Source organism: Siniperca chuatsi, linkage group LG5 (genome assembly GCF_020085105.1).
Source record: "Siniperca chuatsi isolate FFG_IHB_CAS linkage group LG5, ASM2008510v1, whole genome shotgun sequence".
NCBI classification, from domain to species: domain Eukaryota; kingdom Metazoa; phylum Chordata; class Actinopteri; order Centrarchiformes; family Sinipercidae; genus Siniperca; species Siniperca chuatsi.
Window position 1 is genome coordinate 19,426,373 of NC_058046.1, and position 27,495 is coordinate 19,453,867.

Below are 27,495 nucleotides of genomic sequence, written 5' to 3' on the forward strand. Positions count from 1 at the left end.
GACCTTATGAGAATGTCAAGAGGACAGAATTATTAAACCCCTTGCAAAGTAATATGAAACTGATGGTGTCTACGCTTAAATATTTTTATAGGCTTATGATTTTAAACTCTACTTTTACATTCTGTCTTTATATTTAAAATTCAGAAATTTAAGTCAAAAATCAGACATTATATTTGAATTTAGACTTTTTTTCTCAGCTCATAGTGTATTCCCCCGACTTTTGATTTTATTATTTCAACTTTTCTGTTAGAATTCAGATAAAATCTCAAAGCTATGGTACTATGATCATAATTTGGAACCTCATCTCAAAAGTCTAAGATTAATAAAGCATGTTTTTCACTAACAAAGCCTTGTATGGGGTCAGCAAGCTTACTTTTCTACTTGAGCGTTTTCCTTTGGCAAAGGTTTTCTGCTTGAATAATAACTTCGTTTGTTTGACAATATTATACCATTTGCCTAGTACAAACCTGTACCTTGCCAGCAAAATATGAGGCCCTTTGATTTCCTAATTGTAGCAGTAAAGTTTTTTCTTTAGTGTGGAAATTGTTTTGCTCTCTCAGAAGTGAGGGAGTGTTCCATCTTACTGAACATATCATCTTTGGTCGGCACCTACAGTTGACGTTCCTCTCAGCCGTTGGACAGACAGCTCGTACGCTGGGCTGTGCCTGCCCGTGGCTGATCCGAGCAGTAGTCGTCGTGGTTCTCCACTTAGCTCGTTAGCTGTGTATTTTTTTTCCTCAGAAGACGTAGGCTGTACAGAAACATCAGGTTAGTATTATCTCGCCCATGCCGAGGTCACGTATTTCTGTAAACTTCCTTGTCCCTTTGCTGCTGGTAAACTAGGAAACTAGACGCAAGGTGAAAGTTGTTCAGGTAGTGTAGACGTTACTTGAGGTGTTAGTTTAGCTAGCTAGCTAGCTAGCTAGCTAACCAGCCCTTCTCTTGGTCCTGACCACCGGTTCGGGCCTCACTGCTAACGTTACTTAGCAACTAATCACGTCTATTCTTATCGTGATAACAATGGGATTCATTTACGCCGGGGAGGTGACAGTACAGTCAACCGACTGCTTATTACAACAACATTATACGGCAAGCTATCTTTTCAGGTGATCTAATCTTTAACAATTTGTTATGCTGACTCTCAACTTGTAGCAGCAGTGTGCCCTACTGGAGCTCCGGTGACATTGCGGAGACTTTTGGACTTACGGAATTTGCTTCAGTCGGTATGCTTACGTCAGTGGTCGGTCAGTGGGTTATTTGGATGTTTGAACCTGTGGATGTACTTACCGGTTTAACTCATCATAAACGGGATATTGTCTCAGCAGAAATGTAGAATTAGCTAGTAGGGTAAGTTAGCCCACATGGTATTTTTTACACGCTTCACTCTTACCAGATGTGCCACCTCATCTACAGCTCTCAATCCGTTAACGTTAGCTACTGATGGAGGTGACAAGGCGAGCTACGTGAACAGGACAATTCGTTAATCAGACCTCAGGATAACTTGTTTGACTGCACAGGCACACCGTGTAGCATGTCAGTGAAGCAGCTGTGCGATAGTGGAGTCTTTAGACATAGTTTTTCGGTTTTTAAGGTGTGACTTAAGCATTTATGATTAAGCCTTTCTGTTGTCTGTTTTAGACAAAAGGCAGTTTAACTTTGTTTGGACTAACTGACATGACTAAAGCTTTGATGGGTTGCAGACTTAAGAATTGCAAAGGCAATACCACAAACTTTGACATTCCTTTATTTCTGTCTCTACTAGTCTTTGAACTTCTCAATACAGAATTTAAGCTCAAGATATGGAGAGAGTGGCTTAGATTTGTGTGGAAGTCAGCAAATTTTACAAGTTGTTAACTTTACAGAAATATTAACTGTTTTCATACTTGCATAATACTAGTTGATGTCAGCTCACTCCAGTGGAAACCATTATGTATGATTTTACAGTAACACATGTAACACCCTAGCTGTTCTAGTTGAAGAGGCTCTATTAGTTCTGGAAAGTCTGGTTTTTACATTGGGGCTGCAGTGGAAACCTTGACTTCCCCACCATATATTTTATTATTACAGGTCTCAGTTATGTCTGGGCACAATTGTAAGTGCCAGAATCTGTGTGGGACATGGCAGTGTTAAAATATATATATATATATATATATATATACTGGCTGTAAGGTAGGTTTAATGTCCATCTGTAGACAATGAGAAAACAGGTGAATCTGTACATACATTGAGGACGCAGCATGCTTCTGGCTCTTATTCTGTGCTTATGTCCTGATAGTGCTTTTCTACGCCTTCCTCTGTCAGTGCTAGCAGGGGGTTACATAATCATCACAGCAGATGTTTCCTCAAAAAGGAAGAACCAGAGCTCCACTTGGCCTTGTGTTGACAAAAACAAATGTGTAGGAGTGTGGGTTACGTCAGTGAATACACATTTATGAATACGTAAAGGCGGGCTTCCTTTTTTTTGGGGGGGGGGGTGTAAACTAGTTGTGAGTTTACTGTATCGGGATTACGAATCTCATAAACAATGTCCTGCTTGCTCCCTGTGTGAAGCAGAAAGTGAGAGGGATACCTCAGGAGCTAGGGCTGTAGATTTAGACCAATCAGTCACAGCTGGACTTGCTGTAAAAATATTACGAGGAAACTTGTTTGTACTTGGTTCAGTATTTTTGATTTCAATGGCTAATAGCCTACTGAAAAACAATGTGGAATGAAAGCCTACTTGCTTGTGTAACCAGTGGCACCCTCCCATCGTTTAATAAATACTTGGGAGTCTGAAATGGATGGAGAGTTTCGACTGTTATTAAGAAATATGCAAGCCTATTCAGCTAACGTCAGTAAGTGGTTTTGCACTCCTGTAGTCAGCAAGATATACTCAACTAAAGCATGTAGGGTGTCAGTACTGTACCCGGGACAGTCAGCTAGTTAACTATATAGCAGTGTTATGAAGATATTAATCTGCAGATTGATTTTGTTTTACTCTGTATGAAGTTTGCATGATTTTGATGATGGAGTGAAATCTTTACAAAGTGTCCATTGCTTGGACAGACTCTGAGCACGTAAACTTCTGTCATTACCAGCACAGTAGCTGATTATGTCTATGCTGTCATTGTGAGAAGTAGAGTAAATCTCTGTTCTGCTTTACAGGCTGCCATCTACCCGTTTCTGTTTGGTTGTTTACATCAGGAAAAAAAAATGAAACCAGACTAAATGGGATTTGTGTATAGCCTAGTACTGAATGAGTTTAATCTATTCAAGAATTTTACTGTTTTAATAATACATCTGCATATTAATTCCCTTTTAAATTTTTGCAAAACATTGGTATTTGACTTTCTTCCTAGCTACAGATTAGAGTGAGAGTCAGTGGCAAAAGATTAACATTACTGCAGTGGGAAAGTCTCCAGACTAAGTGGATAATTTTCAGCTGACTGCTTCAGCTCACCATTCAGAGCTGAAACATCCCATTAATGCTCACAAGACAGTTGTAGTAAAGCCTGGTGGTATACTAAGACATCATAATGCATATGATTTTCAGAAACACTAATATTCCACAGGTTTATGGATCAATCAGACTAGATATTGATAAAATTGGTGACCCTTTTTTTTGTTTTGTTTTTGTGCAAAATGGATTACTAAGACAGCGTGTCTTTTTTGTTTTGTTGTTGTTTTGGTGAACCTACATACTGTAGCTCTTAGGCCCTTTAAGGAATGAAAGGTATGTTTGTGTGACTTGTTTGAGCTTGACTTCGCAGGATGGTTGAATTGATATTTTATAGGTTTATTTCACTGTAAAGGAATTTTAAAGGATTTAAGAATTGCCATAACTTCCAAACAAGCACCCTCTTAGAACATTCAGAACATTTTTATTACTTTGCCCGAGGATCCTGCAGGCATTTTCAGTAAATCATTGTGCTAATGACAGAAAATAGTGAAGCCATTTTCCTTAACATGATCCAAACCTGTGCTTAAATGGTCTGTGGTAATAGTCAGGATGAGCAAAAGCACTGCTTTGATGGAATGGCATGCCTTGTATAACAGAAAATTATTCAGTTAACAATTATAGTCACTCACACAAAAAATAAGCCCGCTGTTCTCACCTGTAAGGTGCTAAAGCAAATTCCAGTACAATTACAGAATTTACACAAATGCTGAACTCTAAATCTATCCAAAAGAGATGCTGTTCTCTAACAGGCAGGTGGACAGCACATGGAATCCAATAACAAAATTCAATAATATTGAAAATCCTTTGGTAACAATTGTATGCATATTATCCTAACATTTTATTTCTTTTCTAATCGCATATGTTTTTTTTTAACCAAATGTAAGGTTGTAATATGGCTTCATGACAGAGGCATGTTTATACACATACGCTTTCCATTAGTTGTTGGGTCATGTTGTTGACAAAGCAGCTCATCCTTGCTTTTGGTTGCTTGAGTGTAGTTTTACCTTTTTTCAAAGGTTGTCAGTATTTTGTCAGTAGTTTTATTCTTGTTCGATTTAATTTTTCAAGGCAATATGTGTATAAAAGCCAATCGGGATGCCACACTCAGTCCTATTGTCAAACTACTAACAACAGGGGGACCATGTTTAAATAGTACATTCGGCCAATCGGTTTCTGTGGTGAGGTAATCTGGCAGACAGGATAATCTGCTGCTGCTGCTGGTGGTGGTCTTGTTTGTACAGTAATCCTGTTTTAGAAAAAGCTGCCAACCAGATTTGCACGGCTTTATATGCCAGAATGATTGAGTGATAGACTGTGTTCATGGTATTATGTGTATTGTGGTGAAGGTCACAGTAGCTGAGATGAGCTATTCAGGAGTTCATGATGGCAGTACCATGGACTGCACATCGGCTGGCCTTTGACAGGGTATTTTTAGGACTAACTGTGACGTGGTGTATGCTGAGGAGCTTGTTGTCATAACAGAAACAGAATGCCTCCATTAACAGAGCACCAAAAACAAAGTCAATGAACATGTCTTAAGGGCATATCTGTACTTACTATTTATTAGTTCACTTAGAGTTATGTTGTTGTCAGTGCCACCCACAGCAGAAGGCAGGGTCAGGAAAAGTCAGTTAATAGTACATTTGATTAATTAACTTGATTAAATAATTAAATTCCTTGTTAATTAGCCAACACTTGTACTTTGAGTGTTTAGTAAAAATATAAATTAAGTAATAATATTTATTTTTTTTCTCTCTCTCTCTCTCTCTCTCCAAACAGGGTCCTTTTTGTGAGTAGCACTTTTTCTCCCTCCTCCCTTTTCCTAGTTTTTCTTTTTGTTTAATTGATTTTGGTGCGGAGAGAACAACTTTGCCATCACAATAACCGCTTGTTTTGATGGTCTGGGGTCAGTCTGTACCCACTGACGGACACAAGCCTTGTGGGTCTATCAGATCCCAGGTGGAAACATGAGCACAGCCAAGCCCAGTGGGATCAAAGTGCCCAGCAAGATAGCTAAGCCATCTGGGACAGCAGCCCCCAAGACCAACACCAGCACAGGTAAGAATCTTCCCATGTGCAGCTTCTTCAATTTGTGGTGAACATTTGGCAGCGCTATGTTTGCCCTTGAATGTTCTGTAACCAGGGGTTGTTTGGTTGATACTTGTGTGGCTGGGACCAAGTTGATTTTATTTCCCATTCCAATTGAGCCCAGTTTATAACTCATCTTGTAGCACCTTATAGCTAAACAGAGTTTTCTACAGGCTCATGCAGTAGTCTTTTGGCTAGTACAGTAGCGTCAGCCAGAACAGCTAAACGAGGTCGTCAATTTCATTGGATGGATAGAACTAATAAAATGGTCTAGAAAATTTTAGATAAAATATGAGACACGCTAACCAGCTATTTTATCTCACCTCCCAAGGGACATACAGCAGGAGACCCACCTTGGTATTTTTACTGAATACACTTAGCCAGTTTTTTAGGTTGTATTAAATCAAAACTGATGTGAGAGCATAGTAAACATCATAATAAACAATGAGGTTGGAAACCTCTTGTGTTCTTTATGCTGAGTTAAACATGTTACTGCTAGGAGAAAAAGAAGTCACGTCTAAAGGAGACTGTGGATCTAACAAACCAAGGTTAATTGACTGGGCTTTTCAGACACTTGCTTAAATCACTCGTGTATACTTGTGCATTCATCTGACAAAATAAATTACATGACAAATAGACAAAGACTATATTGTTCGATCATATATATTGTAATTGTCGCAGAGAGAATCATAGATAGTAATTCATCTTTATCTTATTGAGTCAAATGGCTGTTTGGTGTTTTACTACAACACAATTCTATAAATTAAACAAAATATGATCTCAGTTATTCTACAGGCCTATATTGACTTGGGAGCAATGAAAAGAGAGAGTAGTGTTACATTATCCTCCTCAAAGAATGCTAGGGAAACTCTATGAAGCATGTTTTTTTGTATTAACTAGCTTAGGTTTGCAGTATGGGGCTCACAGTCTCATGTGTGAGGCAAGTGACTATTTTGTGCAGTACATTGGGGGTGGCATTAAGGAAATCTAGGCATCACAGCTTTTACACCATTATCTTATGTGTATTTATAATCATAAGTAATGAGAATAGTGTTAAAGCCAGCTTTTCGAACATTTAGCCTAGATTTCTCTTGTCACAGCAGTATTATTGCCACTGTAGAATTTTGTTTAAAGACCTTGACAATTGGAAGTCATGTAGAAATGTTGGTTTACACTACCCCTTTAAGCTAGTCAGTGGACACATTTAAACAGAGGAAAGATCAAACCTGCATAGCATAATCTGGACATCAAATCACATGATATTGCAATGTTTTGCACAGCATTTGGGACATTTGTTTTAAGTCAGTTACTCATACTTGGATTTTGAAAAACCTCTATTCTCTTTCTCCCTCATTATTTTTCAGCGGGAGCTAAAGTTGCTGTGGCCGACAAATCAGCTGCAAGTGCCAGTGGAGGAGATGCCGAGGGTGCTGGGGAGAACTTCCAGATTGGGGAGCGAGTATGGGTGAATGGGAATAAGCCAGGCTACATACAGTTTTTGGGAGAGGCACAGTTTGCCCCAGGACAGTGGGCAGGGATTGTTCTAGATGAGCCAATTGGGAAGAATGACGGGTCAGTGGCAGGGGTGCGCTACTTCCAGTGTGAAGCCCTGCGAGGAATATTTACCCGCCCATCCAAGTTGTCTCGTACAGAAGGGGAGGCTAATGGAACTCAGACCGCACCACCCTCCCGCGCTGCATCACCCACTCCTTCAGTCGGTAGCGTAGCCTCGCATACACCCACCACAAAATCAACATTACCCTCAACTACCATGGCAGCCAAGAAGGCCTCCTCCACTACGCCAGCTACGCCAGCTACACCATCTTCCAACCTTGCACGTACGAACAGTGAATCTGTCTCCAACCTCTCAGAGACTGGATCAGTCAAGAAGGGCGAAAGGGAACTGAAGATGGGTGACCGTGTATTGGTAAAGTTTGTTACATTATCTAAAATAACTTTTTAATAACTCTTCCCTGGATATTTCAGCAAAGTGACAGAACTCTAAAATTCTACCTTTGTGTCTTAGCAACATTAGCATTATTATGATCAATGCTTGTTCAGAGTCACGTGACTCAGGGAACCCTCCTCTTGGTTGCTTCCACTTCATGTCAACAAACGTCCAGTGGAAGTACTGTTTCTAACACTGTTGAGTGCAGACACCACTTGTGTGCTGTCCAGTTGGTCTGATTGTATCTTCCTTCCTCCTCAAGCCGGCTGCATGCTTCTTGCTGCAGGCTCCGCAAACGTGCACACACCCGCAAACCTCCACAATTACGTAATTGCGGACCCAGTGCAGGCCTTTCAAAATTTTAACCATCAGGGTCTGCGGCCGCGTTAACTGTGTGCCGCTCCTTGTTGATGATTGGCCCATTGGTCGGTGGGAACCCTGACCCAATCGCTTCCTTTTCTGCCTCCTCCCAAAACACAGATAATCAGATAAGCAAGGTATTTATAAAGACCAGAAGAACATAAAAGCAACACATCCACCTTCACGTTTTCCTGCTTTCTTCTTCTACAGCAGCCTTCCCGTGTGCTTGTTGTAAACTGGTCCACAGTACCTATTACAGTGTCGGAGATCAATGGCAATTACCGCATGGACGAGAGCTCGGCTTGCACGAGTATGTATACATAAATTGGAGGAGATCGTGCGCGGGCTGCTGCACAGAGCATGCTGGAGATTCCCTTTTTTTTCTCCTTTTCTTTAGCCAGGAGGCTGTATAGCACATGTAAATAAATGTGCTCACCACTACCAAATTTAGTATCATGTAAAACTTGCAGCTGTGCGTTCAAATAATTGATAGGAAAAAAATCTGTTCAGTTTCACATGTTGACAGTTTGGCGTCATTCTGGTTTAAGCTGGTACATGTTGGTTTCTGTTGCTTTGATGGAATTATCTCACTCAGGGTTTATTACCAGGCAAAGCTGATTACTCTTTCGGCCTCTCTTATCTGTTGAGGAGATTAAATATTGGCTGATGTTTAGTGTTTTCTTCTCAGGTTGGTGGTACAAAGGCAGGAGTGGTACGTTTCCTTGGAGAAACAGATTTTGCCAAAGGCGAGTGGTGTGGTGTGGAATTGGATGAGCCCTTAGGAAAGAATGACGGGGCAGTGGCAGGCACAAGGTACAAAAGCCACTGGACCTGTACATAACTAATACTAACTAATAAAAGTTGTTATACTATATTACTACTAAATCATATACTATGACTTCAGTTATCATGAATGTATTCCATTATCTGTCCCCAGATATTTTCAGTGCCAACCCAAGTATGGCTTATTTGCTCCAGTGCACAAAGTCACACGCATTGGCTTCCCTTCAACCACGCCAGCCAAAGCAAAAACAACAGTTCGGAAAGTAGTGGCCACACCATCAGGACTAAAGCGAAGCCCTAGTGCCTCCTCCATCAGTACCATGAGCTCTGTGGCATCCTCTGTCAGCGCCAAGCCCAGCCGCACAGGCCTGGTGAGACATGGACACGCTCGGTTTCAACAATTTTAGAAAGTTGTTCTCATCTTTTTTTTTTTTATGCTGTGCTTACTCATCAATCTGACCATGCTTGTATTCTGTCTCTCCATAGCTAACAGAGACATCATCACGGTATAATCGTAAGATTTCAGGCACCACAGCCCTACAGGAGGCGCTGAAGGAGAAGCAGCAGCATATTGAGCAGCTGATGGCTGAGAGGGACATGGAGAGAGCTGAGGTTGCCAAGGCTACTGGCCATGTTGGAGAGATGGAGCAAGAAATGAGACTGCTCAGGGATGATCAGGAGCAGGTCAGGTCACCCAGTGGTTTAGTAATAACACTCTGCATGAACCTCCTGTTGATCCTAAATTAGATTTAGAGTCTCTCTTAATTGCCTTGTCTTCCATATTGATTTTTTTGTCCAATGTCTATGTCTGTTGAAGATGGAGGCTAAGATGGACCAGTTACGTGCCTTGGTAGAAGCTGCAGACAAAGACAAAGTCGAGCTGCTGAATCAGCTGGAGGAGGAGCGTAGGTAAGGATTCATAGAGGTAGGACACACTGTCACCCATGACAGTATGTCGGTATATATTGTTTTAATTTTATGGGGTCAGTTTGTTGAGACAAAAAATGAGAAAGTGGCAGCTAAGATCATAATGGTGTTATACTATTACAGTCTTATAAAGTCATGAGGAAAGATTTGTGCCTGAGTTGGCTTAACCTTGCTCTTGATCATTGTAGTTAATGGTCTTTAGTTTCCCAGTTATGTTGAAACAACAAAAAAAAGCTCCAGCAAGATTATTTTTTTCTCATGAATAGGAAGGTGGAGGACCTTCAGTTCCGTGTAGAGGAAGCTTGCATTACCAAAGGAGACCTGGAGGTAAATGCACAACACAGATCCACACTATTGCAACTAACAAATTTTATCAATGCAATAATATTAAATCAGACTGCAAATCAGACATTTCTATTTTTATTAAATAAAAAAGAGACAGGGATGTTTAACTTGACATTTGTCCCACTGATTTAAAATCTACAGTTTAATATTAATTCACAAGCAGCAGGTGCTCTATAATCATATGCATAACTGTAAAGTGATTACATTTTTTGTTTACATCAGTCCTTGAGTACAGAGCCCGGGATAGGACATGGACTTTTTTTTTTTTAATAAAGCTTTATAAACATTTTTTTGCATGGACAGTTTGATAATGGCTTAATCTTGCATTAGATGATGCGCTGTCACATGCACCCAATGGTGCAGGAAGTCTCTGGTTTTGATGACAAGGCCAGGCTATGCCCAAAACAGAAATAAGTACATACCCAGGCCTGCTATCCATGGCATATTAAAATTGAACTCTTGTTAAAAGAACTCTTCACCAGAAAATGTTATTATGGAGAGATGAATAATTTGATGAATAATTGTATTTTCCTAGTTAATTATCAAAGCTAGGGGGATTGTTATGAAAGAGAATGCATTTTGCTTTTTCCTTCACATAACATTTTACAGTAATTTATTACAGTAGGCTCTGATTACTCATTGTCTTTTTCTCAAGTGAGTCATGTTCTAATCCCAAGTTATGATAATCAGAGTATTGGGGCCCAGTGGTATCTGTGTTCATATCTGATCAAAGGATTTGTTATTTATTCCACAGTGCTACACAGGGGACCATCTCAATTACCCTGAAGGCAGCCGAGCTCAAAATAGATGTTTAAAATATGGGCTACAGGGTTAGAATACCAGTTTATCTTCTTTTCAATGTGTATACTAACAGTTTATTACTTACTCACAGCTGTGGATATATTAAAAACTTGCATGCAGCTTGAAATACACCAACAAAAAACTCAAAAATGGCCAAACTCAAAAATGCTTTGTTGACTTCAAGCTGTTGAAGGTGTACTAATGTTGTGCTGTAACCCTCAGTGCCTCCCTGTACAGTGATCTGATGTTATTGCTTCTTCTTCCTTCTCGTCCTCGTCTTTCATGTTGGTCCAGTGCTCAGCATGGAACCACTGGAGATGCTCCCTTGTCATTCCACTGCCCAGTCACATACCTGAATTCAGTTTGTCCACGGCAACTAAAGGGGAATAACACTCAGCCTAAGAATTCAAATGTAATTTTTATACAAAGATAGATGTGCCAGGCTACATTATACTTTATACCTACCTCCACCAACAGTGGGTGCATAAAGTGTCTTTAGTATAATTTTGATGTACCCAGAAAATGTGCAGTGAGCCCTAAAATGTATTTGTTATAGGTTCATAATCACATCCTTCTCACCTCATTCGTTACCTTTGAATGTGGTATATCAGTTAGTTTGTTAGACATGGCAGTTCATTTTGTCAGATTGTGTCCATGGAAGACTTAATATTGTATGACCTGGGATAGACCGCTGGGATGATATTTAAAAGTGGTGCTGTTCCCCTTTTTAAAATGAAACCTAAAGTTAACATGCACTGGGTAACATGTAGGACTAGAAGCACAAAATTGTACCAGGAAATACTTCAGTAATTTGCCATAAAACCCTTATTTATAGCACAAAATACCAAGTCAAATGGAAATATTTTCTGTTTCTTGAGCCCGACATGCTTTTGTGTTAATGATTGATTTCTGTTAAGTTGGTCACAAATCCTGCACATGGTGGTCTGATAACTGGTGGTTTCTTATTAATACTTACAATATACAGTGTGGACAATGGCCTTATAACTAAAGAGAGAAAGCAGTGTGGGTATCAATAATGCTACAGGCTTTGAGTTTACCATTATAAAATCAAGATGTAGATATGGGTTTAGCTGAAAATACAATAAATTCAGAAAAATGTCTTTATAGCAACTTTCTGTTAAATAAATATGACAATTCTACAACATTACATATCTTTTGTATGATATAATGCATTAACCTCATGTTACATAATGAAGTATAGAGGTCAGGAAACAACCATCACTGCTTTCTCTCCATGATGTGGTGAAGTCATTTTTACTCAATTTACTTGCTGGCTTGACACACATTATCAAAATTTCTATGTATCATAACAATCAATGTGCTTTTTTCACCAGGTGTCAATTTTGCATGGTTACTTCTAAACTGCCTCCATCAACATACTCATCCTGCACATCCATAACACATGCCTCCTTCTTTTGCTGCTTGTCTTGTATTTCCCACCAATCTTCCACAAAATTCCCTGTGTGCAGCTGTTTATGGCACAGCCAGAAAGTTCTGCATGGGGTGTCTTCCCATTTCCACTTATCCATCACTCCCCACCCCAACCCAATACCCTTCCCCTCATCCCCCAAAAATTCATACACAACGACACACACACACACACACACACACACACACACACACAATCAGCATTATTATTGTCCAAACCCCTCTATCCTCTCTCCTGTCTCCCTCCCTCTCTGTCTGCGTTGGGCTGGCATGTGATGGTGGCACTGGTGTGTTCTCTTCCTCTCCCCCTTGTTTACTAACAGACGCAGACCAGACTGGAGCATGCCCACATTAAGGAGCTTGAACAGAGCCTGCTCTTTGAAAAGACCAAAGCTGAGAAACTCCAAAGAGAGTTAGAAGACACTAGGGTAATGAATTCTGCTCTGCAGTGTACTGCGTTGGAAAAGAAGGCCTGGGCTGGGGATAGTGGCCAAAGAATTATAAGGTGGCGAGTTGCCGAGCCGTAACTGGAGCTTTGCTTTGTATGGGCTTGTGGTGAATGAAAAAAATTAATACTCCTGCTTTTCAACAAACAAATAAAATGATAAACATTTTATATATATATATATATATATATGTTTATTTAAATGCTCAAATAAGTCCATCCTGCTTAAAGTTTGATTTGCAAATTCAGCGTCCTAATTTGTGACATTAGCTACAGATTCATTTTGTAACCATTTTTGAAATATTAACTTCCCTCACATTTAAATTGATCCACTCAAAACGTCTTACTTATTATTACGTACTATTTTCCAATAAGTTACCCAACCTTAATTCACTCTTGCTTTAGTAGTATCACTGCTTAACCAGACAGACAAACTTCTCCCTGTCTCAGCTAATCATTTTCTCAGTTATCCTATGTTCTACTTCCCCAGTCCTTCCCAGCATTCATTTGTCCTGCTTATTTGGTGTCCCTGCATTTTGCTAGTCTAAAATCTGCTCCACCTCTCAGACTATGTATCCTTGTGTTGCCCTAGGGTATAATAGTCATAAGGGGTATCATCAGGAAAATTTTTGTTCTATAGTATTGTGAGGATTATGGCCATAGTTTCTACAGGTTTTTTTTTTTTTTTTTTGACAATTATTTTAGCAAGAAAATGTTGATTTTTATTTATTTATTTATTTATTTATTTTTTTTTTTTGCTGAAATTATTCACCTGTCTTAACCAAGCTATTAAATATTAAGTTGAAGCAAAAAGAGATGCATGTTTGAACATTAGAATAAATAATAGATTTGGAACATAATCAGATTAACATAAAAATAATGGAATATGTCAATGCTCCCTGAGGGTTTTTCTTAGTTCATACCTCTCCTAAATCATGATGTGAATAACAGCATTAATTCAATGATTAAGAGATTTAGTTTAATGGATGGTGGAAAATGTCTACACACTGCTATAGCTCCATACATGCTTTCAGTTTTCACTTCCATTATTTGGACCATATTCTTTATAGCCACAAGAGGTCAGTATAACACCTTGTTTTTGGGATCAGTGGTTTTTATGCCCTCATTAAGCAAGCAAATTGAACAGTTTCTTTGTCAGAAAACATTGAGTTTTACTATTACCTTACCAAGTGCTTTGTTATGTATTATTGCAGTTGACAAATCATTCTTTTATTTGTTCTGTAACAGTAAAGTATGATTAAGTCTCTAACACACTTTTGTTAGTACACAGTGGTTCAGTATGTCAGATTGGGACACATTTTTGAATGTAAGATTTCTGCTTTTAAAGGTTGCTACTGTGTCGGAAAGATCCCGTATTATGGAGCTTGAGAGGGACCTTTCACTGCGAACAAGAGAGGTAGCTGACCTGCAGCTGCGTCTTGGGACCCAGCACGGCTCTGAGGGCTCAAACTCCACTCTTTCTCCCCTTCTGGAAGAGATAAACTCGCTGAGGGATCAGTTGGCTTCTCAAGAAGCTAAGCAGCAAGAAGAGCTGGTGAAATACAAGGAGAAGTTAGAAGCTCAAGAAAAGACCCACACTGAGGCAGTTGCCCAGCTTCAGGCTACATTGGTAAGGCTCTCTGGTGAGAACGAGCAAATGCAGATGCGCTTAAGCCAGGCTGAGAAGGAGAATGCTGACAGTATTGAACTCTGGCGTTCCAAGTTGGAGTCTGCCGCTGCCTCTCACCAGCAGGCCATGGATGAGCTGAAGGTGTCCTTCAGCAAAGGCGCAGGTGCCCAGACAGAAGAACTTATAGAAACCAAAAGTGCACTAGAGAGGCTGAAGTTAGAGCACAAGTTGGCTCTAGAGGAGGCTGGAGCCAAACATGAAGCTAATGCCACAGTTTGGACTCAGGAGATGCAGGCACTAAAGGCACAACTGTTGTCTTTGACTGAGGACAAGGAGCGACTGGAGGAGTCACTACGGTTCAGCGTTGAAAAAGCAGAGGAGCAGCACCTTGTGGAGATGGAGGATGTTCTTGGAAAGCTTCATGCTGCCGAACTTAGGGTAAAGGAGCTTGAGGAGAAAGAAGCAATGTTGGCACAACAAGCCCAAGACAAGGATGGAGAAAACAAAAAGCAGATGGCAGAACTTGTGGCTCTGCGCAGCCAAGTAGCACAAGGTAACCAGGAGCTTGTGACCTTGAAGAGTCAATTAGAGGTGGTTAAGAGCCAAGGAAACAACCAGGGTGCCAAGGTGGGTTCTTATTCACTTCCTGACCATTTTAATACTCCATTTTCAGTGTTTCTCATGTTTTCACAGTGGTGTCTTTGGTTTGTTAATATTTTGTTTTGATGTGCATATTTCTTTGCTTTTTGCTTTTGTTCTTTTGTCCACTGTATTTTTTACTTGACATGTGCTATAGGTTAGTGAATTGAACTCTCAGTTGGAGGGCCGACAGCAGGAAGTCCTCTCTTTACAGCAGAGTCTGACCACTGTACAGCAGGAAAAAGACACCCTGGAACAGGCGCTTGGAGGCCTGGTGAGGCTTATGGCTTAATTTTGGATGTGGATACAGTACCTCTTTTGCATTAGGATTGAAGTCACCGTTTTGTCTTTCATGTTCAGTGCCCTTTTATGAACAAACTATGTAATTGCGTCACTGTTTCTAAACTACCTTAATTTCTCTACTGCAAAGTATTATCTACAAAGTACTTATCGGCCATCATACACAAATACCGATATATCTGCAATGAGCTATAATCAGCTAATATATTTGCTTGTCCGATGTATCAGTTGCTCTCATGACTAAACTTAATTCAATTGCTGTACAAACCACGAAAATCTTCAAAATCACTCCTGAAATTTTGACCTGTAAATTTGTCTATTGCAGAAAAATCATATACAAAAATTTGATGCAAAAGTATTTTTCTCCACAGAAACAAAAGTTGTCTGAAAGCACAGAGGAGCAGACAAAATCAGCAAAAACTATGCAAGGTAAATTATATAAGCAATTGTTAGTCAAATGTTTTTCCTCCCACCTGTAACGAAAGAGTTTCCCCTTGGGGATCAATAAAGTATTTCTGATTCTGATTTTTCCCATCATCTGCAACTATTGCCTTACTATTGGCCTTTTTCAGTCTACAAAGGCTTCTAGGATGTAAAATGTAACATTTTTCTTTTTGCAGAAACACTTGAGAAGCTCAGTAAGAAGGAAGAGCAGTGCACATCCCTGACCACAGAGTCAGAGTCTCTAAGAACTCAACTTGCCGGTGAGAACATTAGAAACGCATTATTTTATGTTAATATGTTAAATGTTTTGTAAGAAGAATGCTTTATTGCTGTATTATGTTTTTTTCTTGCTCGTTGAATAATAACCTTAAAACCTATAAACAAACCTGTCTTGTCTTTACTCAGGGCTCGAGAGAAAGCTGAAGGCTGCAGATGAAAAGCTTGAGCAGCTTTCAAAGGACAAAAGCAAGTTGGAAAATGATATTTCAGACATGATGAAGGCATCTGGTGATAGTTCAGTACAGCTGACCAAAATGAATGAAGACCTCATGCAGAAAGAAAGGTACCACACTTTATTATTCCCTGCTCCTATATTACTTCATTACTCCACTTAAAACAAATTATACCAATCATGTCAAAATTGGATTTCCATATGACATGTTAGAATTGATATGCAATTATCTTGCTTTTGTTTTATTCCATGCTGTAGTCAATTTATTTTTCAGTTATCAAACCTGTCACCGAACGTCTTCCTCAAATGTCCTTTTTTATCATCACGCAGGAGGCTTGAGGAGTTACAGAGTCAACTAGTAGAGGAGAAAGAGAAGGTGGCACACTTCAATGAACAACTCCAGCAGGAACAGTCCCGCAAAGAGCAGGAGCTGAAAGAGACCAGAGATACACATCAGTCTCAAATAAGTAGCCTTCAGGAGAAGATTGTTAACTTGGTTAGTATTGTTGGGCAGTCACAAAGAAGTGTTTGAGAATTATATGTCAGATACTTCAAGATTTAGAAATTGTTTTATAGACATAAAAATTTGCAGTACTTGGTTTACTACACATTGGAAAGTCTTCCACTTGTTTCACTTAAGTGTGTCCTTCAGTCACTGGCTGCTTCAAAATAAGTTGATACATGCTTTAATATGATTAGTTATTGCCTTTTTCATTTCCTGTTTTCTAGGAGAAGACTGTTAAACAGGGTGAGACCCTGGTTGAGGAGCTAAAGGCCTCACAAGAGAAATCCTTCTCTCAGGCCTCAGAGCTCCACGCGAAGGAACTTGAGGTGCTCCAGAGTCAGGTTGACAAGTTGAAGCAAGAGCTCTCCTCCTCCACGGACAAAACCCAGGAGCTGGAGAAGTTGGTGTCTGAGCTGCAGCCATACAAAGAACAGGCTCAGGTAAGCACGAACCCTCAATAATACAGACACATTAGTTGAATCAATATGTTTAAAATGTTCTGCAAGGAACGTGTTTAATGTAAAAAGGTTCTTTTATGTAGCCTATTACTGATTACTAATACTAATGTTTGAATCATCAGAAAAAATCTGCCACTGCCTCTCACCAGCAGGCCATGGAGATGAAAAGTGATGTCAAAAACATCACCTTTCACAGACGTTGCACTAGTTTAAACACTAAAACAGAATGTGAAACCAAGCTTTACAAAAAAGTTATGGGAGACTATATGTTATGTAATGTATATGTAATATGAATTTTTGTCTTCATTTAACATCAGTGATTAATGTATATTATCAACAAGATTTTCACTCTTAATTACCATCCTACAGATTAGTTGTGATATATTGCTCATTTCCCCCTGACATTAAGGCTAATAACCTCTTTTTTCATATTCATCTTAGCTCTATATTGGATGGTGCCATGGACTAAATGCTTGCAGGGGTACACCTGATAAAATGCTGTCTCTAATGTATTTTAAGAAAATTTATGGTCATTGGAAAAGCCAAAGAAATAGTTTTCCGTAAAAAAGATTTAACTAGTTGTGTTCTGGCTGCTAAATGGATATTTATGCACTGGGTAGAATGCAAGTTGAGTTCAAGTTAAATCACTATTGATCATTAACATACTCTATGCTGAGGTATTGATTTAAATTTTCTTTCAGACATTAGGGTTGATAACCACTTTTCCTATGTACCCCTGCTAGCATTATTTATTACCTTGATATTTCATTTAAGTCGAACATTTTCACTTTCTTTCATGGAAGGCATTCATTGACACCATTAGCCAATACAGTATACATTGTCTGTCCATTGTTATTTATTTAAAAAAAATAAGATATACAGTAATACACATAGAAAATACTAATGTGGATCCCCATAATAATTCAAGTAAGTGCTATATAAGATGCTGCAAGTAGTAGTCATACACTCTGGCAGCCAGCAGCCACTCTTTCTTTATATGCCAGCCAAATGTGTTGACATCAATGTAATTAATACATTTATTTAAAGTAAGCAAGAGCTGAAGTGAAAATGTTCCACTTTATATTTTTGAAAATCATTGTGATGTAAGCTGTGGTGTGATCTTCTGCCATTTTTGATGCTTCTGCAGCTTAACCTTCACTTATGTCCATATCTGCTTGGTTTATTTTTTGATTTATCTTACTTTTCCCTGTATATATATTCCCCTTCTTTTTTTTCTTTCAACTTTATTTCCCCAGTGTCTTTCTTCTGAGCTTGACTCCTACAAGCATGATGTTGAACATTTGTCCAAAAAACTGGAAAAGCAGAGTCTAGATCTGGAAAATTTGTGTAAAGAAAGTGCGGATGTTAAGGTTGAGAAATGCAAACTGGAGAAACGGCTTTCAGATTTGCAGACTAAGCTCTCTGCTTTTGAGATTAGTCATCAGGAGCTTTCAGTCCAGAATGAAGAACTGCTAATAACCAGAGATATATTTTCAAAAAATCAAGAGGAACTACTGGCTAACAAGAAGTGCTCAGATGAAGAAAGGACTTCATTGAACGAGGAGTTGGAGAAGCTCAGAGGTCTTCTTCAGGAAGTACAGACTGAAAACCAAAACCTGAAGCATGCTAAAGGTGAACATCAGGCCCAAATTGAGGAGCTTCAAAGACAAAATGCAGAGAAGAATGACCTGCTCCTAAAGCATCAGCAGGACATCCAGCAAATTGAGGCTAAAAAGAAGCAACTACTTGAGGATTATGAAAATGTCTGCAAAGAGAGGATCCGACTTGAAGACGACCTCAATGAAAGCAGGTCAATGCTCACATGTGAGAAGGACAATCTAATTTTAGAGAGAGATGCTGCTAGAAATGCCAAAAAATCTCTTGATGCTAAGAATGCTGAGTTGCAGGCAAAACTTAAGTCCTTGAACTTAGAAAAAGAAGATCTTACAATGAAGAATACCCAGCTGCAGTCCCTCACGGATACACTGACAAAAGAGAAGGTGGAGATGTCTTCTGAAGTCAGTGCTGCTGTGTTGGATAAAAAGAGCCTTGAGACAGTGAAGGAGGAGCTCCAGAACAAGCTCAGTGTCACAAAGAAAGACTTAGAGAACTCTGTCCGTGAATGTGAAGAACTTAAAGCCTCAAAAATGAGCCTGGCCCAGATGCTGGAAGAGTTCAAGACAAGCAGTCAGGTGACTGATTCTGAGAGGCTTCACCTTCTGCAGGAGAAAGAAGACTTACTTGCGATCCAAAGAAAAGTCTGTAATGAGAAGGAAGAGCTTCTCAGAGAGATAGAAGAATTAAAGGAGAAGCTTCAAGTTTCAACAGTACAACTGTCTCAGTCCAACGAGAAATTTAAAGAAGCGTTATCATCTTTTGAGCAAGAGAAGCAAGCATTTCACCTTCAGAATTCTGAAACTGAGATGGCTCTACATGCTTTACGAAAAGAAAAGATGAGCTTGGATTCAGCACTAGAGCAGCAGAAAATGGATTATGAGCGTTTGGTAGGGGAGAAGGGAGAATTAGAAGAGAAGCACACAAAAGCCGTATCTGAGAAAAACGCTCTTTCTCTAGAGCGTGATAAGCTAGCTAGTGATAACCGAACAACTAAGGACCAGTTGGACAGTTACTCCAGAGATAATGCCGTCTTTATTCAAGAGAAGTCTCATTTAACAACAATGCTAGAGGAAACCAAACGGCAAAAAGACGAGATTGAAGCAGAGATGACCTCTTTGAAACGAGAAAAGGCTGAACTACAAAATGAACTGCAGAAGCGTAACTCTGATATTGAAATTCTTGAAAAGGGCAAAACTGAACTTGTTAAAGAGCATAGTAAACTAAAGATGGATTTTGAGAAGGGTAATTTAGAATTTGTTCAAAAGATTGATAACCTTACTAAAGATTGTCAGCGTCTGCAATCGTTGCAGACTGAGGCTGACAAAAAAGCGCAGTCCTTGCAGAAAGAGAACCAGGGCTTGCTTCAGGAGATCCAGGAGTTAAAATGTCAGACTGAATCAATGTCAGAGGCTAAGCACGTTCTTGAGACCCAGCTACAGGCTGAATCCAGTGAACGGAATATAGCGATATCTGACAAGGATGGTCTTTCCAAACAAATTGAGGAGCTGCAGAAAACATTGTCCAAAGTTACACAAGAAAATAAAGAAATTTCTTCTAACCTTAAGAATGCTGATGAGCAAAAGAAGTCTTTTATGGTGGATATGGAGGCTTTGAAAACACGATTAAAGCAGCAAGAGCAAGAAACTAGTCAGTTGGCAGAAGATAAAGAACAGCTATTATCTAAGCTTGAGGAGATGGGCAAACAGATGACCTCCCTGACCACAGAGAAGGAGGACCTTTTAACTGGACGGTGTAAATTGGAGCAGGACATTTCTTCTCTCCGCACAAGCCAAGAAAATTCGCTTGTAGAACGGTCAAGACTCCTTGGAGAGTTAGAGAAGTTGCACGCTAACCAGAAACAACTAGAGGTTGATGTCAAGGGCCTACAAACTGATTTGGAAAAGCAATTCCAGAATGCTGCCGCTGTGAAAGAAGAGCTTTCCTCCAGCATCTCAAATCTAACAGCTCAGAAGGATGCCCTGCAGGTGGAGAGGGATGAAGCCGCCCAGCAAGTCAGGCAGCTCGAGTCCCAACTAAAAAATGCCATTTCTAAGCAGCTTGAGGTATTCCTCCTCCAGTAGTAATCACTGACACACACATCTTAGAGTGGCTGGGGCTATGTGACCTACTCACTGCATGCTTGCTGGTTTGTCTCCCTTTCCCCTTTCCTTTTATTTTCGTGTCTAACTTTCATCTTCCATTTACTAACCGCTGTTAATTACCCTTAGCTCCTAGCCTTTGCCTGTGGGCTTATAACGTGATCTGATCACAAGGTGAAATTCTTCTGGGTTACATGATTATGTAGGTTTAAGGTGATCTTTATCACACTCACCATCTGATGGTGTTTCATATTTCATTTGATTGTATAATTGATGTTAATAGACCTGCTTAAAAAAGGTAGATGTGGGGATTTCTCAACATATTGGTGTGAAATTCGTTTTCATCACACATACTAATGCTAAGGGAAAAAACAATAGTTTTTAGAAATTATAGCCCCAATAATCTGCTTTAAGTTTTTGTGCTTGCAAAATCTCACTGAGCAGACTGGTGAATTACACCTTAAAAATAGTATGGACAGAAATAATGAAAAACCTCTGTAAAAGGCAGCTTTCAGGGGTTATGGAAGAACAACACGTTTTCTACAGTCATTTAGCATTTGAGATAGTCCTACATTGATTGCCTTTAAAGGACTACAACTTTTTACACAAGTTAATGGGTTGTCAGTATCCGTTCTGAGGCCACAGGTTGTAGAGTATTTTAGAATATATACTAATTATTTTCCTCCTTAGTGTAGTATTTATGTTGTTAATGCTCAACGTGAATGTAATTGAAAATTACAATGAACTGAGATTTGGATAACTGATTCTAAATCAGTAATTAAGATGGCTAACTCATTAAGCATGCAGTTAATTTATTAAATAAATAAAATAAGACAATTGGTAATAATGCATTATGAATATCTTAATCAAATGTACATGTACTGTACATTTCTTATTTTGGTTGGTCAACCATTTGCTGCTGTTGATTTGAAACCGTTGTTCTTAACAAATATCCTGTTCATGCACTGTTTAGGCTTCAGAGGCCTCTGGCAAGAGTGCTGAGGTTCTCGAACAGCTGACAAAAGAGAGAGCCAGTTTGATGCAGGAGAAGAACGAAGCTCAATTTTTACTGGTAGAGCTCCAAAGCTCCAAGCAGGAGGTGGAGACCCAGGTAAGAGAGGGGTCTTTGCAGAGAAAATGCTAATGTAAGGTTTTTAGTGGTAAAGTGACTCTTCTCATTGACCAATATATGTGAGAGAATTGGAATAAAGTGAAATGTTTTGTATACGTGTCTTGTCGCTGTAAATATATATTTGTCATTATTGTTTTAGCTAAAAAAATTGAAGGAAGAGAATTCCAAGTACCAAGAAGTTCTGAATGTATCCAAAGAGCAGCTTTGCACAGAAACCCAGAGGACTAAGAGTCTGTGCCAGGAAATGTGAGTATATCTTTAATTTTGGCTGCTGGTATATCAGAAATCTTTGAGATTTAAATTTGAATAGTATGATGTAATTGGTGGGTTAAAGTAATCAAGACACATGGGAGTTTCTGCAAACCATTAAGTTGTCTACATGAGATGTCAGAATTTCATAGATGATTTTAACATTTGTATTTACTCAGTGAGGAGCTTAAAGAAGCAGTTTCTGTGAAGACACAGTCCCTGCAGATGCTGCAAGATGAGAACAACAAGCTGACTCAGGAGCTTGATAACAGTCACAAAGGCCAGAGTGATCTTGTGAAGGTGCAACACTTAACATCTTTATTAAAAAAAAAAAACTTACATACACCTACAAACATCAGAACATTTTGTGTTTCAGTTATTGATCTGCTGACCATGAAGAGATTTGTTGTTTTTTTTTCCTAGCTCAAGGATGAGCACTCAAAACTCAAAAAACACTTGAAGGAGTTGAAGCAAAGGTAAGAGACTACACAGTGGGCAGTTTGTCAGATCTTACAAATTCAGTATTTTAAATCCTGTTGCCTAAATAAGCACAGATGCTTTCATCTGTGTGACACTTGCTTAAAGCAATGCATTTGTACTTACGTGAATATTATGTCATGCTGTTCTTTTCCTTCAAAGCCTGCCCAATAATGCCTTGAGGTACTTCACACCTTTAATATTATGTGATATCGGCCATCATCATGTAATAGTACAAATATATTAACCACATATATGTAGGCAGATGATTAGGAACAAGCAAGGTACAGTCACATTACATTTTCGTTCAACAAAGTTTCTTTGCACTCAGCCCCCAAAAAATGACGTGATGTCATGTAATAAATAATGATGCAGGTAACAAATAAATATTGATCAGAAATCACAAAGTATAAACAGTGTACGAGAGTGATGCTACAGTTTGTAGTCTGGTAGTGTGATAATGTACTAAAAGTGGTGAAGAACCAAGCTAGAATAATAATCTCAATCTCCAAACAAAGTGCAGCAGTGTGCCTCTGCCGACCGAGCACATCCGCTCAGACAAAGATGAAGCTGGAGCCGTTATACGGCCTTCAATAGAAGTGAATGGGAAACAGATATATGTAGGACTGAAGTGTAATGTGACCATACCTAAAGGCAAGGCACGATATATCCTAAGTCATTATACAAAAAGTAATTTAACCTACAGCCCCATCCCACCTGCTTAACAGTTTCATATGTAACTACTGATTTTGCATGTTTGTTTTTTGCCATTGGGCTCTGAATCTCCTACTTTATTTCCACACTCAATACAATGACTGTACAAAAAGTAAACCAAATATTTTGACCAAACGAGTGCCAGGGGAAAATGGCTCTTAATGTTTTATACTGTATGTCTCCTCAAATTTGAAATGTCTGTAGTGGCCCCAAATCTCAGGTAAATAGTTTGAATTCCAAAGGAATTGGATATCTGCTGAGAAACAATTTGGTAAATTGGGGCCAGTTTATCTCTGTCTGGAGTGATTGTGTACTGTACCTCTGAGATTTAGTTGATTATTCTGTATTTGATAGTGAGAGCACCTTGAAGGAGCAGTTTGATAAGGAGAAGGCCGCCCTCAAACAGTCCATCCATAAAAACAGTGCCTTAATTTCAGAAAAGGACCAGCAGGTGGAACACCTGAGGAGCGAGGTGAGAATCTAATGCATGATGGTACTCTCTTAATGTCAGTAGGTATGGCAGCTTATTGACATAACTGTTGAGATTGCACAAAATTAATTCAAACAAGTTGAGATTTGAGAGCATGCAAGGACAGATTTTGTGAGTGTGCCCAGAAAGATTTAGAAGCACAAACTTTGACTTCTTGATTTTATCACTGCTTTCTTCAGCTGTTGTGGCAGATTCTGAGCACCAGAAGATACAAGAGGGTGCTTCCCTTAACAGGATATGCCTTTCAAAGCCATATGTTGATCGTGTAGGGGCATTTCTTACATTGCACAGATCACTTTGTCATTTCTAGGTCAAAAAATGTTGTCCCGCTTTCATTTTGAGTGCATGTAAAGGAAAGTGCAACTTTGAAGACTGTGAGCAAGAAAGCCCTGCTTCCAGTGCAAACCTAGTGACACATTTCATCTTGCAGGTTCAAAACATCTGCTATGCAAAGAGTAATATTTTGTCCAAAGAACGTAACGTTTTTCCAATATTGAATAGTATGGGTTGTTTTCTTCACAGCTGGCTGTACTGCGTGGGGAAAGTGCCTCAGTTAAAACACTGCAGGGTACAATTCAGGCCTTGGAGCAGGACAAGGCTAATCTACAGGAGCGTGTTCAGAGACTGGAGAAGGACCTGGCTGCAGGGCCTGACACCATCAACACGTCCTCAGGTAAGAGTGGGCTTCATGACCACAGCCAATATTCCTGGTAGCACTCAGGTCAGTTCTCTGAGAGGTGACCTCAAAAATAAAGCAAGATTACCTAGTCTACTCCTTCAATTCATTTAATCTTGTACCTTATGTTTCCAGGTGATGCAGTTTTGGACCAACTAAGGGAGGATAAGGAGACTGCAGAGAGTCAGGTGTGTATATCTTTCCTCTCATCCTGAATAATACCAATCATAAGCCTGGATAGATTGAGGGTTTTTGCCATTCATACATTCAGTGTAAAGATACTTCCCTACCCTGGCCCATAGAATTTTTCTGTTTGACAATAACTCATTTACATTCTTATCATATTTGGGGCAGTCGTATGGAAACAGTCTTACTGAATGCTACTTGTGAAATGACTGTGCTGCTTACTCAGACATTTACTAACAAATACTACTTCTGATGTAGCAGTAGACTCAGAATTTTACAGTTTGCTGTTGACTTTGCTGTGTATCTGTTACAGTATAATGTTTTACAGAGGTGAAATGGGTCTGAATTTATTTTAAATTTCATTAAAAGCTTATTGAGATTCTGACACCTGACCTCAGCTCTTACAGGGGTGATTGACATGACTCATGAATCAGTATCACAGTTGTAGTGGAGAATTTCACAGTGGTGGGATGAAAGCGTGTGTCATCATTCTCAGAACCTTCTTACTTCTCATCTCCAGCCTCTGTTTATTCTAAAATGTTATACTGTATTATCTGTGTCAGTGATGACTTGAGTGTGTTGTCTGGCAGTAGACTGGTCCTAATTTGAATCTCAATTTTGTTTTTTCTTCTCCCTCTCCTTCTCTTTCTTAAATCCCAATTCCTCTTCTCTGCCCTGTCTCTGATGTTGGCAATACTACACCACCATCAGGCAGCGGTTTGTTAATGTTTTTCATCAGCTTCACTTGTGCATGTTTGTCTGTCACTGTGGCTCTTATGTTTCATCCAGCGGATCACATTATAGTTGGTGTCAAAACTACAACCTGTCTTCCAAGGATAAATCCAGCTTGGTTTCTCAATACATTTAGAATTCAATAAGCTCTCTGCTAAAAATCCTACAGTTATCATAGATGCTTGGCAGACATCAGATTACTTTACTCACTCACTCAAATACATAAGTCATCATAAGTGGGTATTTTACTGACTCTCCTAGTGACTAATTTCCAGCTTCGATTTTCCTTTGGCTGACAACTCACAGTGGCAAATCACCACTATAGTCAAGATTAGGTTAATTATTTGGGTGATATGGTGAGGCATAGTTATGGTTATCTATAGTCCTTGTCACAGAATTGATGCAATGTCTTCGCACATAATACAATGAATAAACTTCACAGGGAGACCCTATATCGATTTTTTTTTTTTTTTTAAATAATATTATGTTAGAGAATTTGTTGATGCATAATAGATGATGAATTCACCAGCAGCAGCACTAATGCTACTGTTGTGTATCTCCTTTACAGATTGAGTTCCTGAATTCAGTCATTGTTGACCTCCAGAGGAAGAACAGGGAACTCAAGGACAAATTGGAGACAATGGCAGCTGCTGCTCTCAATGGGAATAATCAAAATGAGCTGGATAACTATGATAGGTAAGTCCCATTCATAGCCAACTTTCTCAGACTCCCTCTAAAATAATGGCAGCTGTGTAGCAGTACAACTCAATTTCTTTATATCACAGAGCTGCTTTCTTTTTCTCTGCAGCCATGACAAGGAACCTGTGAAGAAGAAGCCTCCCCCAAGGCTGTTCTGTGACATCTGTGACTGCTTCGACCTCCATGACACCGAGGACTGTCCCACACAAATGCAGATGCCCGACTCCCCTCCACACACCACCTACCATGGCAATAAGGGCGAAGAGCGGCCCTACTGCGACATCTGTGAGGTCTTTGGCCACTGGACCGAATCCTGTAATGATGACCAGACCTTTTGAAGCCTTTTTCACCCTCGTTCGCACAATCACTATATTTGCACATCATGTTAGATCATGCGGTGCTTTTGGGTTTTGGTTTATATGTATGTGTGCATTTCGTGTGCTTGTTTTTTCCAAGCGTCTTTATTGTCCATGCCAGTCCTTAAGCGCTCTTATAGGGGAATGGTCTCCTCAGAATCTCTTTCCAAAAATTCAGACATCCAGAAAAATAATATACAGCAATTTGTATTTGTTATTGTAAATGACTTTGGAGGAAAAATGGTTGATATCCTGGGTTTGTGTGAGTGAGAAGATACTGTAGGTGGATGTATCACTGCGAGAGAAGCGATGGTCTTCTTCAGATCATTTAATTTATCAATATCCTAACATTGTTTGCACAGCTTGTTGGGGGATTACAAAGAAAATATAATATCATAAAAGGTGTTTATTTGAAACTGTAAATGACTTGATTGAAAAACAAATGTCAGTTTGCGTAAGAATTGGTGCGCTATAGTTTATTTTTTTATGCCTGGAAATACTATGTACTCTTTAATGGTTTGATAGTATGTGTGTAATTTTGTGAAGGGTAATCACGGGGGAGAGATTTGCTTGCTCTTGCCTGGAGTGGAGCAGTGAAACCCAGTGCTATTTGGCTTTAATAAGAACATTTTTTATGGTCTTCATGAAGGAACTGCTAGATGATTGGTAAGGACAGAGGCAGTGAAACTTCAAGCATTTCACACTTACTGTAACCCCTCAGATCCAGTGAAAGGGCCTTTCCAAAAAGTTTCTTTGCAATTAAAAGATAACTATATGTATGAAACAATGAAATACATAAGCATTTCTTTAAAAATGTTTTGGATATCTGTATAAAAATAAATTAAATTTATGTATAAATTAAAAATCAAACATCTGTGTCGATTGTTCAGTTGTAAGCACTATGCCATTGTGCTTGTACCCTGTTGCTTTAAGTACCGACAAGTACATCCACACGGCAGACTACATATGACAACTTCATATTTTACACAGAGCCCCAGAAAACAACCAGTACTCCCAGTTATCATACTGCCTCTGCCAGATTTGATGTGTTTTCAG

General features: G+C 39.3%; 1 protein-coding gene across 7 annotated transcripts; it reads left to right on the plus strand.

Moving 5' to 3' along the window:
* The first annotated feature begins 586 nt into the window (after positions 1-586).
* clip1a (CAP-GLY domain containing linker protein 1a) lies at positions 587-27,309 on the plus strand. Of its 7 annotated transcripts, XM_044196349.1 has the most exons (28): positions 587-768; positions 5,219-5,497; positions 6,892-7,454; positions 8,524-8,648; positions 8,773-8,989; positions 9,105-9,302; positions 9,436-9,527; positions 9,812-9,872; positions 12,464-12,568; positions 13,934-14,842; positions 15,012-15,128; positions 15,526-15,583; positions 15,775-15,858; positions 16,004-16,160; positions 16,380-16,545; positions 16,779-16,994; positions 18,269-20,692; positions 21,702-21,839; positions 22,000-22,106; positions 22,289-22,409; positions 22,533-22,585; positions 22,749-22,769; positions 23,655-23,772; positions 24,313-24,463; positions 24,602-24,654; positions 25,364-25,369; positions 25,953-26,080; positions 26,193-27,309. In XM_044196349.1, exons 2-28 carry the CDS (start codon positions 5,407-5,409, stop codon positions 26,419-26,421), a joined length of 6,708 nt encoding a protein of 2,235 aa, XP_044052284.1. In that variant the 5' UTR covers positions 587-768; positions 5,219-5,406; the 3' UTR covers positions 26,422-27,309. The 7 variants fall into 7 exon arrangements, with proteins under 7 accessions (XP_044052284.1, XP_044052285.1, XP_044052287.1 ...); XM_044196350.1 differs by lacking the exon at positions 25,364-25,369 and having other exon boundaries at positions 588-768; XM_044196352.1 differs by lacking the exon at positions 12,464-12,568 and having other exon boundaries at positions 588-768.
* Positions 27,310-27,495: the final 186 nt, after the last annotated feature.